General features: G+C 46.6%; 1 protein-coding gene across 5 annotated transcripts in view; it reads right to left on the bottom strand.

The window, feature by feature from the left end:
• The window catches only part of Usp48 (ubiquitin specific peptidase 48), a 66,956-nt gene extending 55,607 nt beyond the window's left edge, over window positions 1-11,349 (bottom strand). For 3 of the 5 annotated variants that reach the window (XM_047548295.1, XM_047548302.1, XM_047548287.1), the window contains exon 1: window positions 10,685-10,891. In XM_047548295.1, coding sequence (XP_047404251.1) covers window positions 10,685-10,818 — 134 coding nt within the window. In that variant the 5' untranslated portion in view covers window positions 10,819-10,891. Of the gene's footprint in view, window positions 1-10,684; window positions 10,892-11,327 lie in introns of those variants that run through there. The other 2 variants (XR_007108177.1, XM_047548316.1) reach the window with 2 other exon arrangements.
• Window positions 11,350-14,173: the final 2,824 nt, after the last annotated feature.

Raw genomic sequence — 14,173 nt, 5'->3', positions numbered from 1 at the left:
CCCTGTCTGAAAATAATTAAAAAGGGCTGGGGAACCAGGCACAGCAGTGCACACCTCTACTACAGGAGGCTGACAAAGGGGACCAATAGCTGAGGCCAGTCTGCACAACTTAGGGAAGTCCTGTTACCAAAAAGGGGGCTAAGATTGTCACTCAGAGGTAGCTCCTGGGCTGAATTCAGGGACGGGGATGCAGTCCAGCATCAGAGCATGTGCCTAGAACGTGCAGGGCCTGGGTGCAATTCCCCGCAAGGGGAAAGCAGGACTAACTCGCCTGTAATCCCAGCAACTCAAGAGGCTGAGGCACATGATCGCCAAGTTCGAGGCCAGCCACAGCAACTTAGTGAGGCCCTAACCAAATTAGGGAAACCCTGTCTCAAAATAAAAAAAGGGCTTGGTTGTGGGTCAATGGCAGAGTGCTTGTCCAACTGGGGCAAGGCCGGTTGGAAGAGTACCACAAAAACATACTTAAAGCACGTAATGAATGCTTTACGGCTGTGATGGCACACACCTGTGATCCCGGGACCTGAAGTCGGAGACAGGAGGATCACAAGTTGGAGGCTTCTCTCAGCAACTCAGTGAGACCCTGACTCAAAAAACAAAAAGGGCTGCGGGTATGGCTAGGTGGTAAATTTCCTCTGGGTTCAATACCTAGGACTGTTATCAAAAGCTTGGTCCTTGTCCCCATGCCAATCCAATAATGAGGATATGGTTTTAAGAAAAAGGAAAAAGAAGGTGTATTGCTTTGCTAATAAAGAAGAAATGCAGAATGCAGGGGACTCCTGTCCCAGAAGCTGTGATTCTGCCCATCAGCAAGAACAGGGGGCTTTTGAAGAGGGATTCAAAGGCTATAGTCCATGTGTTCTCTGTTGTGAGTTGTACTTCACTTGTTAATTTGGGAGACAGTCATTTCTGAGATCTTCTGGTGCCATCCCCAAAGTAGGAATTACTCCGCTTCTATGGTGGTGTGTGCTCAAGACAGGCAACTCTCGGGGCTGGGAGATAGCTCAGTCGGTAGAGTGCTTGCCTTGCGAGCACAAGGCCCTGGGTTCGATCCCCAGCACCAAAAAAAAAAAAAAAGACAGGTAACTCTCTAGGATGGGGAAGAGAGGTCATCCTGTTTCCCCTGAGGTTAGGGAGGGAGAAGTCAGGGAGGCACATGGAGCAAGAGAAAGAACTACGTCCACTTTAACAATGAATTGTGGTGACAGAACAGCAAGAGCTGTATTCGGAGCATAAAGTGGACACTGTTACAGGGGCTGCTCGCTCTCTACGAGTTTGGGAGATATTGTGCCTTCACCAAAAAGGTCTCTGAACATAAGAGCCTCTTCTCATCTCCAGAGATTCAGGCCGCTATGAAATATTTCATATTACATTAGGATCTTTCATTTGAATTTCAATTTTTCTGGGCAATTTAAAAAGAAAAATTCCCAAGAGCAAATTAACTACTAAAACAATGTTAAAAAGTCCTCCAGGAGAAAATTGGGCTCACTGTTTAAGAAAAGTGTTAAAGGCTGCCAGATGCCCTCCTCCAGAACCTGCAGAGGGCCTTCTCCTTGTACCACCATGAACTCAACTGAGAAGGAAAACCTCAGCTGCTCACCCCTGCTTGACAAAAAACAAAGGGTGGGGTTGCCGAGCAGAGGAAGAGCAAGTGCCTACCAGCCTGTGTGAGGCGGAGGCTTGGGTCATAAATCTCATGCAACTGTAACAGCCTTTTAAACCAAGCAGATATATCATGGATTTAATGCAAATGTTAAACTGCTAGGAGAACAAGGCGGCAGGATTCAGCCCTACCAGATACTGAATCTTAAGGTAAAGGCCTCGAATTAAAACAATGCAAAAATACACGTTGCCAACTTCATCCCCAATGCAAGTGCCTGGAAGTGCAAACTACTGGAAGCTGGTCAGGTCGTAAAGGCGATGCCCACTCGAGCCACTGAGGCGTTGCCTCAGCTCAGGGGGGCTCTCCCTCTTTCACTCTTCGACCAAGTGAGGACAGAGTCCCTTGCGGTCCCACCTGCCATGTAATAAAGCCCACTCCAGATGCGGGTGCCTGGATGAACTTTCCAGCCTCCAGAACTGTGAGAGAAGATCAAGGACAGCCTGGGCAACTTAGTGAAACCCTGTCTCAAAACAAAACACAGAAAAGGCTGGGGATGTAGCTCAGTGGTAGAGAACTCCTGGGTTCAATCCCCAGGACCACAAAGAAAAAAAGTGATAACAACAACAAACAACGCAAAATAAACTAGATGTAGGTGCCTTGCGTGGTCATGAGCATGCTCTTCACTGGGCCTCTGGCCTCCTGCTGGATACCTCCTGAGTGAGCAGGACCATGAAATGAGCTTGGGTCAATGAGTTGTGAGCAAAAATGAGGCATGCACTTCCAAGCCATGCATTTCTCATGGCCCTGAAATCCTCCAAGTTTCCAGGGGTGGTTGCTGCTCTGGGTGTCCAAGTGACCAGGAGGAGCGAGCCTCCATGAAGCCTCCAGGGAGCCAGATACACAGCTCATTCTTTTCCACCACTGAGCTCTAGGACTTACCTGGTCCCATGGCATTACCTAGCCATCAAGTACATTCTGTCTTGCCTAACGGTGTGGCAAAAGTAAAAATCCTCTAACCAGGCCAATGGGTCACAGGCAGCTTCTCATACACGCTAGTGAGGACAAAAAAAATGGAACGATATCTGTGATGGACAGCTTCTGATGTTCATCAACTTCTCCAGCGCATTACCTGGGTACTCTGTAATCCCACGAGCACTTATTCTACATACACACCTGCTCGCATGCAAAACAAGTCAAAATCAAAGCCGCTGCTTAAAGCATCGTTGGAAATAGCAAAGACTGAATGAAAGCAAGCCCAGGTTCTATTTATGGGAGACGGGTTAATTAAACTTGCACTATATATATACACACACAATGTAACTGTACATAAGAATGAGGATCCAAGTAAAAATTAATGCAAACCTCCAGCTTGCTCACAACACAGTTAAAAACTGCAAGCAAGGGCTGGGGGAGCAGCCCAGTCGTGGAGTGCTTGCCTAGCACGTGCCAGGCCCTGGGTTCGATTCCCAGCACTCCTGCCAAAGTGTATTAAAACCTACAAGTGATCCCAAATATCCACCAACGGAATAAATTATCATATACTCATACCACAACACTTTTCAGCCACAAACTAACTACTCAGTTTATAAATAAATTATTCTGAACAAAGGAACACAGACACAAAAGGATAACCACTCTTACAGTCCATTAATATGAAGTTCAAGAACAGGCAAAACTAATCTGTGTATAAAGAAATCAGAGCAGCAGCTGCCAACAGGGGTGTGCGAGCTGAACGCGAAACGAATACGAAAGAACTTTCCAGTGACAGAAGCACTCTCGGGGCTGGGGTTGCAGCTCAGTGGTAGAGCACTTGCCTAGCACGTGTGAGACACTGGGTTTGATCCTCAGCACAGCATAAATATAATAAAGGTATTATGTCCATCTACAACTAAAAATACACATATTTTAAAATCACTCTTGAACGTTGGATTGTGTCAAGGGAAATGAGGGGATGGGAGGAGAGGAGTGGAGGAAGGAAAGATGGTGGAATGAGACAAACATCATTACCCTGTGTACGTGTACGACTACACAAATGGTGTGACTACATCCCGCACAACCAGAGAGTGAGAAGCTGTCCTCCATCTGCGTACAATGAATCAAATGCATTCTGCTGTCACATATAACTAAGTAGAACAAACAATTTTTTAAAAAGTGCTCTTTACCTTGACGGGTATGAACCAGAACTCAGTGACTGCAGAGCTCTCTGTATGTAATTTTGTCCTCAACGTCTAAAGCTTTGCTTGCCTTAAATAAAAACCAGAGCCTTGTGTGTGTGTTTGGGGTGGGGTGGGGGGGACTTTGGATGAAAGTCAGTGGTTAAGCGCCCAGGGTTCAGTCCCAGGTACCCAAAAAAGAAAAGTCTCAAGTTTAAATGTGAAAGACATAAGCAACAACAAAAAGAAAACAATGCTAAACATGTCATCTAGCATTTATATCCCCAATCTACCAGGGCAAAATACATTTAGGGAAGAATTGATCTGCCAAAGCGAATTCAGTAATAACTGAATAAATAAATGTACGTTAAACTTCATGTGGGGCTGGGAGGCAGCTCAGTAGCACTTGCCTAGCATGAACAAGACCCTGGAGTCAATCCCCGGTATCACAAGAAGATATAAAACGTTTCTGGGGGAGAAGGCAGTAGTGGGGATTGAACCCTGGGACATTTTATCACTAAACTACATTCCACTCCTTTTTTATTTTAAAATGAAGTCTAAGCTATGTCTAGTCTGGTCTCAAATGTTTAGACTCCTGCCTCGGTCTCCCTAGTATGGTTTTACAGATGTGTGACACTGCACCCAGCAAAAATAATTTTTTCAAGTCTAAGCATACATTTTAAAGCTTAAAAATTCAATCATCCAACCAAAAATGAAACACCTTCATTTTCCCAAATCTCAAAAGTTAGGGCTGGGGCAGTGGCAGGTCACTCGTGTAAGACACACAAAGTCCTGGGTTCAATTCCCACCTCATAGAACAACAAAAAAAGACTTGGGTGGGTGAAGGTTATGGTATGTGATTATACCCCAGCAAAAAAATTTTGTAGTAACAACAACAACAAAAACCAAAAAACTTAATCAAAAATCGCAGCTTAATGGCTGGGAATGTAGCTCAGTAGGGCACTGGTCCAACTTCACAGGTGATCAAAAGATACCCTCCCCCTTCTTCTTCTGAGAAAGTGAAAAGACAGGAATGTTCAAATGTCACACACAGCTGGTAGGAGCAGATCCTGGTGACCTGTACTGAAAACCTTTAGAGTATTCATGCCACTTTCAAAACTTCTTTCTGCTGCAGTGGCAACACCACCATTTATCCCAGCTACTGAGGAGGGTGAGGCAGGGGGATCACTAGGTCAAGGTCAGCCACAGACACTTAGCAAGCCTCTGTCTCAAAATAAAACACAAGGGCCTGGGGCTGAACTCAGTGGCAGAGCACGCTTGCTTGCCTCACACCTGTGAGGCACTGGGTTCAATCTTCAGCACCACTAAAAATATAAATAAAGACATTGTGTCCAACTACTGAAAAAAAAAAAAAAAAAAAAAAAGGCTGGGGATGTGGCTTAGTAGTACGGTGCCTCGGGTTCAATCCCCAGTACCTTAAAAAAAGAACCAGAACACCCCCCCCCCAACCTTGACAGCACGATGAGGAAACCAGGTCTGTGACGAAGACGGATTTCTGAAGTTCTTAACCTTACTGGTGGGACAGCCGTGGCTTACCGCAGCCCACGACTTGATCCTGGAGAGCCCTTCCCAGCAGCAAATCTGAGCAGCTCTTGGGCCTGACCTCCAGCAGCCCCTTCTCCCTTATCCTCTCAGTCGCTTCCTCCTGTGGCCCGCTCGCACCTGTAGCCCAGCACACGCAACCTGCGCAGGCCATTGTGGTGATGTGACAGTATCATTTTCAGAACACAGTCGCATGCTGTTTAATTTTGTTTCCCTTCCCGTTCCTCAGAGCGTCGCTGCTTCTAGCGGCGGCCATGTTCACTGTCAGCGGTCATTGGAGGAGCACGGTTCTATTTGCTAAAAATCACAGCTATGATCTGGACAGTTTGTGGGGGTCCACCAGGTCCCATGAGTTGGACGTAGGGTCGTCAGGGTGGCAGTATTTGGAGGTGGTGGAACCATTAAGTGATGGGGTTTTTAGGAGAGGAAGGTCCCTTGGGAAAGGACGATGGCACTTCTACAAGGGTGCCCGTTCTCTGGGAGTTCTTCAGAGCCATCTGCACCGGCCCCACCCAGCCTCTCTCTGGCTTCCCATTCGGTGATGTGACTGCTTGCCATCCCAGGCCACCTGAAGCAGCCAAGAGGGGCTCGCCACAAGTGAGCCAACTGCCCTTGAACCTCCACAACTGTGGAAGTTAACTAAACCTCTTTTCTTCACAAGTAGCCTGTGCCAGGTGTTTCACTGAAGTAATAAAAAACTAACTAATACAATCACAGGGAACAGGTAATCCTAAATTCTTCCATGCCCTCCCTTCCCAACTGACAAGAATAAAAAGTTCATTCCATCAGGTGCAGTGGAGGCTTGCAAGTTCAAAGCCAGCCTCAGCAGCTTAGTGAGACCCTGTCTCAAAAAATAGAGCTGCGTTTGTTGCTCAGTGGTTAAGCACCCCAGATTCCATTGTTGGTAACCCCACACACACCAAAAAAATAAAAAAAACAAAATAAAAAATAAAACAACCAGGAGTGACGGTGCATCCTCAGCTGCTTGGGAGACTGAGAGATGACTGCAAGTTCCATGCCAGTCTCTGTCATTTAGCAAGGTCCTCTCAAAATAAAAACTAAAAAGGGCTAGAAGTGGAGTTCAGTGGTAGAGCACCCCTGGGTTCGATCCCCACTACCAAAAAAAAAAAAAAAAAAAAAAAAAAAAAAAAAAGCAAGAGTAGAAGGTATCTGCAACACATCTTCACCAAAGCACCTGTATCGACAACAAAAGACCTTCGGGCAGGCAGAGGCGCACACCTGTAATTAATTCCAGTTACTCGGGAGGCTCAATCAGGAGGATCCCAATTCCACGCCCCCTGAATCCCCAGCCAAAAAACATAAATAAATAAAATAAAGCAGGCAGGCGAAATGAGTTAGTAGGCAGTACTTTTAAGGCAGGACGCTTGTTATAAATGCAAATGAAAGCCATCAGGCCACAACACAACACACCTACCATGAAAGCTAAAATTAAAGACTAAACCAAGCGCTGAGGAGAATGTGTTACAACTGAACTCTCATTTACTGCTCATGAGTAAAATGTGGTGTGATCACTTTGGAAACAGTTTAGCATTCTTTTCTTTCTTTCTTTCTTTTTTTTTTTTTTTTTTTTTTGGGTGCTGGGGATTGAACCCAGGGCCTTGTGCTTACAAGGCAAGCACTCTACTGACTGAGCTATCTCCCCAGCCCCCTTAACATTATTTTCTAAGGCTAAAAGGGGCTGGGGATGTGGAGGTTAAGCGCTTCCTGGGTTCCATTCCTGGTACCAAAAAAAAAAAAAAAAAAAATTGAGGCCAACCTCAGCAACTTAGCAAGAGCCTCAGCTTAGCAAGAACCTGTCTCAAAACGTAAAAAACAAAAAGGGCTGAGAATTAGTTCAGTGGTACAACTTCCCCCTAGGTTCAATACCACATGACACAGAATTCCAAATCATTTTTGGTCCAGACTTGTCTGATTCTAAAACTACAAACCCAATTAACAGCTACAAAATTTAAGATGTCAGTTGCTCTTGCCCCCGCCACAAACACAAGAACACCTGCGATGATGGATGTCAATGCACTTCACTATGGTAACATTTACTACCTATACATATCCCACAACAGCATGCTGTATGCTTAAACATAATGAAATCTATTTCTGAAAAAAAGGCAGGGCTGGGGATATATCTCAGTTGGTAGAGTGCTTGCCTTGCAAGCATAAGGCCCTGGGTTCAAATCCCCAGTACCGCAAAAAAAAAAAAAAAAAAAAAAAAAAAAAAAGAAAAAAAAAAAGAAAAAGGTAAAGCTGAGGACGTAGCTCAGTGGTAGACACTTGCTGGCACTCCCGATCTCCTGCTCCCCGCTCCCCACCCCCCCCACAAAAAAATTTTAATTCAACAGATACACAGAAAAGAGAAAAAAAAAAAAAAAGACAGAAAAGAAAACGCCTGGACCTAAGCAGGGGCTTTCGCTTTCATGCAACAATCAGTTAAGGATGAAGTCCTGCCTGGCATACATGTGCTGGTCTGCAGAAAAGACAAGCAGCCGTGAACAATGACAGACAAGGGCCCTGGCTCATGGGCAGGACACCTAGTAAACCAATAATCACACAAAACTGGTGATTTTTAAGGATTCATTTGGGTTAAGTAGGAAAAGTGTGGTGTGCTAATGAGGAAATGAGACAAGCAGGCTAGGAGTGGGACTCAGCGACAGAACACCAGCCCAGCACTGCCATGCGGAGTTAGATCCTCAGCACCACAAACGAGAGGAAAAGAGCTAGAATAGACATTTCTCTAAAGAAGATATATAAATGGCCAATAAACGAAATGATGTTCAATATTATTAGTCACCAGGGAAATGCAAATCAAAACCACAAAAGCCAGACATGTAAGATGAGGAATCGGGAATCTTCATACCTTGCTGTGAGCCACTGAACTTGACAGTTCCTCAAAATGTTAAGTTACTGTTTGACCCAGCAAGTCCACTCCTTGATATATTCCCAGGAAGAATGAAAACAAATGTCCATATAAAAATTCATACCAAATGTTCATAACATCATTCATAACAGCCAATAAAGCAAACAATCCAGATGTCCATCAACTAATAAATAGATATGTAAACTGTTGGACATACATATGCATGATGCATTATCAGACAATAAAAAGAAATTAAAATGGCCAACAAGCCATTAGGAAAATGCAAATTGACCACAAAAAGGGGTAGAGGGTATAGCTCAGTGGTTGAGCACTTGCCTAGCATGTGCAAGACTCTTGTTCCATCCCCAGCACCAAAGAAAATAATAAAAAAAAAAGTATCACTTCACACCCACTAAGATGGTGTGATTAAAAAAAAAAAAAAAAAAAAAAAAAGGAAACAAGAGTTGGTGAGGATGAGGATACTGGAATTCTCATGCAGAGTTGGTGGCAATATAAAATAGTACAGCTGTTTTGGAAGAGCCTGGCAGTTCCACATTAAGATAAACGCAGAATTACTGTACGACCCAGTAGATGAAATCCTAGGTATGTATCCAAAAGAACAGACAATATCCATTCACTTTTGAGTGGACAGCCAGGGGCAGAGGTGCATGCCTGTAATCCCAGTGACTCAGAAGGATGAGACAGGAGGACCACAGGTTCAAGCCCAGCCTGAGCAACTTGAGCAAAACCCTGTTTCAAAATAAAAAATAAAAAGGGCTGGAGATGTTACCTGAGGGATTCAATCCCCAGCATGGGTGGGGGTGGGGGGGTTGTTTACATCCATACAACAGATTATTCAGTCATACGGAATAAAATGATACATGCTTCAACATAGAGGACCCTTGAAAAATTAAGCTTAGTGAAGGCCAGATACAAAAGGCCACATATTGTATGATTCCATTTACATGAAATGCACAGAACAGGCTGAGACAGAAAGTACATCAGTGGTTGCTTGGAGGGAAGGCAAATCAGGGAGACAAGGGAGGAGGATACAGTGCTAATCTAATGGGTACAGGCTTTTTTTGTTTTTTTTTTAAGTGAGTCAATCATTTTATAATACCAGATTGTGGTGATGGCTGCACAACTTTATGAATATACCAAAAAAGAACCTGGATGGTACACTTTCAATGGGTGGACTGTCTGATATGCTAAATATGGCTCAATAAAGCCCTTTAAGTTCTATACACAGGCCAGGTGCAGTGGTGAAGGTCTGTGATGTCTATAATTCCAGTAATTCGGGAGGCTGAGGCAAAAGGATCCAGTTCGAGGCCACCTTTAGCAAATTATAGGGGCCCTAAGTAATATAATGAGAATCTGTCTCAAAATAAAGATAAGAAAGGACTGGGAATGTGGTTCAGGGGTAAAGTGCTCCTGGGTTCAATCCCCAGTACCAAAATAAATCTATCTACACACTGACGTCTATCATTTCAACAACTTACACCTGGGAGTCAGATTTGCCAACCTTGTGAGCCAGATGCCGGGGGCTTGGAATAACTGGCTTGCTTTATGTTTGGAAGCTTCCTAACTTGTTTCACTTTTTAAACAAAGCAACTCCAAAGCCAGAGACCGTAACTTCCATTCCTTCTGGATCCCCCAGCGGAATGTAAAAACTCCAGAAAGCGTTCACTAAATGCCTGCTGAAAGAAGCCTACTTACTGAGCATGCCCGGCTTGACCAAGCCAATTCAACAACACTCCCGAACGAGAACTAGAAATACAGTTACAAAGCGAAAAAAAAGGCAAAAGCCTGGCGCAATGCCTAACGATTCAATCTCAAAGATGGTGTTAAGAAAAGGCAAGGTTCAAAGGGAAAGCAAAAGGGAAAAACAACATTTGCATAGCTCAAACACGTAGTCGCATGCAATCAGGAAGACCAAAAAAAAAAAAAAAACACAACAACAAAAAAGGCTGAAGAAAACTAAAATACTAGATCTAAGAGTGAGGGAAGGTCAACTGGGGATGGAAGGTGCCGATGACGTAGGTTAACCAAAGGTTTTCCTGAAGCTGCTCCCTCCAAACATAATACTGAAATGAGAAGGCCTTCGGTGTCACTGCCTACAGAAGGTACACCATGATGAAGCTCACTTCCAGCAAGTTCCTTTTAACAAGTGAAAATGCCTGGCGGTGGCCAAGACAGACAAACCATCAGTGTCTGCTTGGTTCTCGGCCCCTACCTTCAACCATCTCCACCGCCATCTTCTGGATGAGAACTCAGCACTCTTTCTAAAGGGCTTTCAACAGCATCACCTCCGCGCAGACCCGGGAGGGTGCGTTTCCCAGGTCGCGCAGACCGCGGAAAGGGGGACCCTCCACCTGGCTCTTCTCTGCGCATCCCGAATGCACGCAAAGGGCCGCGGTCTTCCTTCCCGCAACCCGCCCCGGCTTTCCAAGTTCCAGCGCCAGGGGCCCGCGGAGCCCGGTGCGCGGGCCTCACCTGCACACGCCGCGGATGCAGGGCTCCAGCCAGATGCGGTAGGCGGTCTCGATGTGCTCCTGCGACACCTCCTCGGGCCGCACCGTCTCCGCCCAGCGCCAGGCCGCCTTTTCCAGCTGCAGCCGCGGGGCCATGGCCCTAGCCCAAGGAGCGCCCCGCAAGCCCGGCCGCCGCCGCCTCCGCTGCCGCCCAAACGGGCTCCGCCACCTGCCAGCGAAGAGGACCAAGCGCTCCCTCAGCCAGATGGCCAGTCAATCACCTGTGCGCGCCACTGCCGCCGCGCCCGCCCGCGCCCAACCCGCACGACCTGCCGCAAAGCGCCGCCGCCGCCACCCGACACCACCCGCGCCCACGGACGTTGAAGGTGTACTCCCCGCAGCGGTGGGCGCATGCGCGTTCCCAGCAGCCCCTGCGCCACCCGCGCCTCTAACCGGACGGGCGGCGGAAGGGGGAGAGGCTGTCCAAGGCGGTGTTGCCACGTCCTCACCGCCGCAGCGGGGGAAGCAGCGTCTCAACCCCCGGGGTGGCGTCCTGCGTACCACTATTCTAACAAGCCTGCGCCCCGAGGGCAGAAGGCTGAGTGTCCTTGCGTCCGGTACTTCCCCTTTAACAGTGGATTCACGCGAGAGGCTACTCAACGCACACCATAGGTCCTCCTGGATTGCGGGGCGGGCCCTGTCTACAGCAGAAGCCGGGTCACCAAAGAAACCAGGGTCACCTCTCTGGAGGAAGATTTAACTTGAGCCTGAGCTGGTTCCGACTCCTTTCCCGAGCCCTGCTGACGTCACGGAGCGTTCTTGGCTTTTCCTGAGCTGGAACGGGACTACGTGTCCCGGCACGCACTGCGCGCCGCCACTCAAATGCGAGGCACGCTGGAACGTGTAGTCTTGCAGGTGCGTGGGCTCGGGCAGCTGCAGGTGCTGCGGGGCGCGCGCGCAGGGACGTCCAGCGGGCTCCCTTTTCTTGACTACTTGTTATAACTGGGGATCGAATCCAGGGACTCTTTACCACTCAGCCACATTCCCAGCCTTTTTTTTTTTTTTTTTTTTTTTTTTTTTTGAGACAGGGTTCGCCAAATTGCTGAACCTGCGCTCGAAGTTGCCACCTCCCCAATTGCTGGGATTTCAGGCATGCGCCACTATACCTGTCTCGCTCTTCCTAACTCTACCCCATGTTGATATCGTAGTTCTTTAGCAAAGCTCCTTCCTAGCTCCCGGGTACAAAATCATTTTCTTTCTGCCATTTCTGCCACAGGACTTAAAGTATTCTTTATCTAAATGGTATGCAAGCTGCAAAGCGCACTGTTAGTTTACATTTGAATGAGAACGCTAAGGGGGCTAAGGTCGAGTTCTGACACCTGCTTACAAGCTGGGTAACCTTGAACTGGATTCATTAAGCACTTAACTGGAAGGTCTGACAAAAATAAGAAGGGGTTCCTGCCCTTGGAATTTGCTGAGGGGTGAGCCATAGAAATTCAAAGATACTCTTCCCAGTTTGTTAAAGGGTGGAGGGTGATGTATTTGGAAAAAGGCTTCCCGGAAGAACCCCTGAGTCCACCAATTAAAAGATGAGTGGAATAGTGTGCCGTAACATACCTATAATCTGATATTTCACTGCTGAGAGGCCGTGTTGCCAAAAGCTCAGTCCTTGTCCCCGATGTCAATCCAATGAGGACACAATTTTGAGAAGGAAAAAAGTTTTATTGCTTTGCTAGCCAAGGAGGAACACAGGAGGCTTCTACCCCAGAAGCTCTGATTCTACCCATCAGCAGGAACAGGGGACTTTTAAAGAGGTGATTTAAAGGCTACATTCTGCGGGTTGTGTTAGAGAATTTACTTGTTAATTTTCCCAAATGGTCATTTCTGAGATCTTCTGGTACCATTCTCAAAGTCTGAATTACTTCATTCCTGTGGTGGGTGTGTGCTCAAGAACAGATAAATCTGCCTAGGATGGGGAAGAAAAGTTATCAAGTTACCTGAAGATTAGGAACAAGAGAGATTAGGAAGGAGGAGGGAAAGAGGGAGAGAAAGAAACGTGTGCATTTTAAAAATTAAATCTCAGGGCTGGGTGTGGTGGCACACACCTGTAATCCCAGCAGTTTGGGAGGCTGAGGCAGAAGGATCTTGAATTCAAAGCCAGCCTCAGCAATTTAGTGAGGCCCTAAGCAGCTTAGTGAGACCGTGTCTCAAAATAAAACATAAAAAGGGCTGGGGATGTGGCTCTGTGGTAAAGCACCCCTGTATCCAATCCCCAGTACTGAAATAAAATGGACTTGAACTAGGGCTGGGGCTCAGTAGTAGATCATTTGCCTTGCACTTGGGAGGCCCTTGGTTCAATCCTCAGCACCACGTAAAAATAAATAAAATAAAGGTATTGTGCTCATCTACACAAAAAATTATATATATATTAAAAATAAGTGAAGTTACAGGGGCAGAGCAGTAAAGACTGTTTAAATTCAAAGCACAAAGTGGACCACTGTTTGACTGTGTTATCTCCGTTTCATAAAACGACAGATGGCCAAGAATACTCCATTTTGAGTTTAATTGCTGAGGTTGATACCAAAAATGGTCCTTGTCCCCTATGCCAATCCAATAACCAAGACAAGGTTGAGAAAAAGGAAAAAAGTTTTATGACTTTGCTGGCAAAGGGGAAATGGGACTCCTGTCCCAGAGGCTATGATTCTGTTGCGGGGAATAGAGGGTTCAGAGGTGATTCACAGGCTGCACTTCAGCTGTGCCTTGTCAGAAGTCATAATTCTTTTGTAACCTTGAGAGAAAGCCATTTCTCAGATCTGTGGTTGCCACCTCCCAAGTCTGCACTCCTTCATTCCTGTGGCCTGTGAGCCAAAGCACGGATAACTCAGCCTAGGGTGGGAGGAAGGTTGAGCTTGCTACCTCGGCAATCAGCGGGGAGAGGGAGAAAGAGGAAAATGTCCAATTCGAGATAAGCTTCAGTAGCAGAGCAGTGAGGTTAGGTTCTAAGCATGAGTGGGCCCTGGTAGGAGGTGGAATGAGTCTAGGCCTTGTTTGAGTAAACCACCCCCCAGCACCACGTGCCAAGCACAGCCACAGGGCACAAAGTGATGAATTAAATGAGCTCATAGAAAGGCCTGCCTGTGAACTTACGGCATTAATCAGAAGCACGTGGGTGCATGGGCATATCAAACACCTGTCAGAAAAACCTGGCCCATAAGCTTGTAGAACATGTCAGACCACCAAATGAAGCAACCCGCTCACTCAAGGCCCATAAAATTATGGAGGATCATCCTGAGACTGGTCGCAGAAGCACATCAACCCTGTCACCTCGTCGCCACTCAAGAACCTTTCTCGGGCTGTGGAGATAGCTCAGTTAGGCCCTGGGTTTGATCCCCAGCACCGCAAAGAAGAAAAAAAGAACCTTTCTCGAGAAAATCTGCACAATGATGAACCTCAATCTCTGTCCTTGGGCCAATCCCTGTCCTTGGGCTTTGGCAGAGTGTGATTTCTCTTG

This window comes from Sciurus carolinensis, chromosome 1 (assembly GCF_902686445.1).
Source record: "Sciurus carolinensis chromosome 1, mSciCar1.2, whole genome shotgun sequence".
Classification (NCBI taxonomy): Eukaryota; Metazoa; Chordata; class Mammalia; order Rodentia; family Sciuridae; genus Sciurus; species Sciurus carolinensis.
The sequence above is the reverse complement of the archived record's forward strand: the minus strand, read 5'-3'. Positions and strand labels throughout refer to the sequence as shown.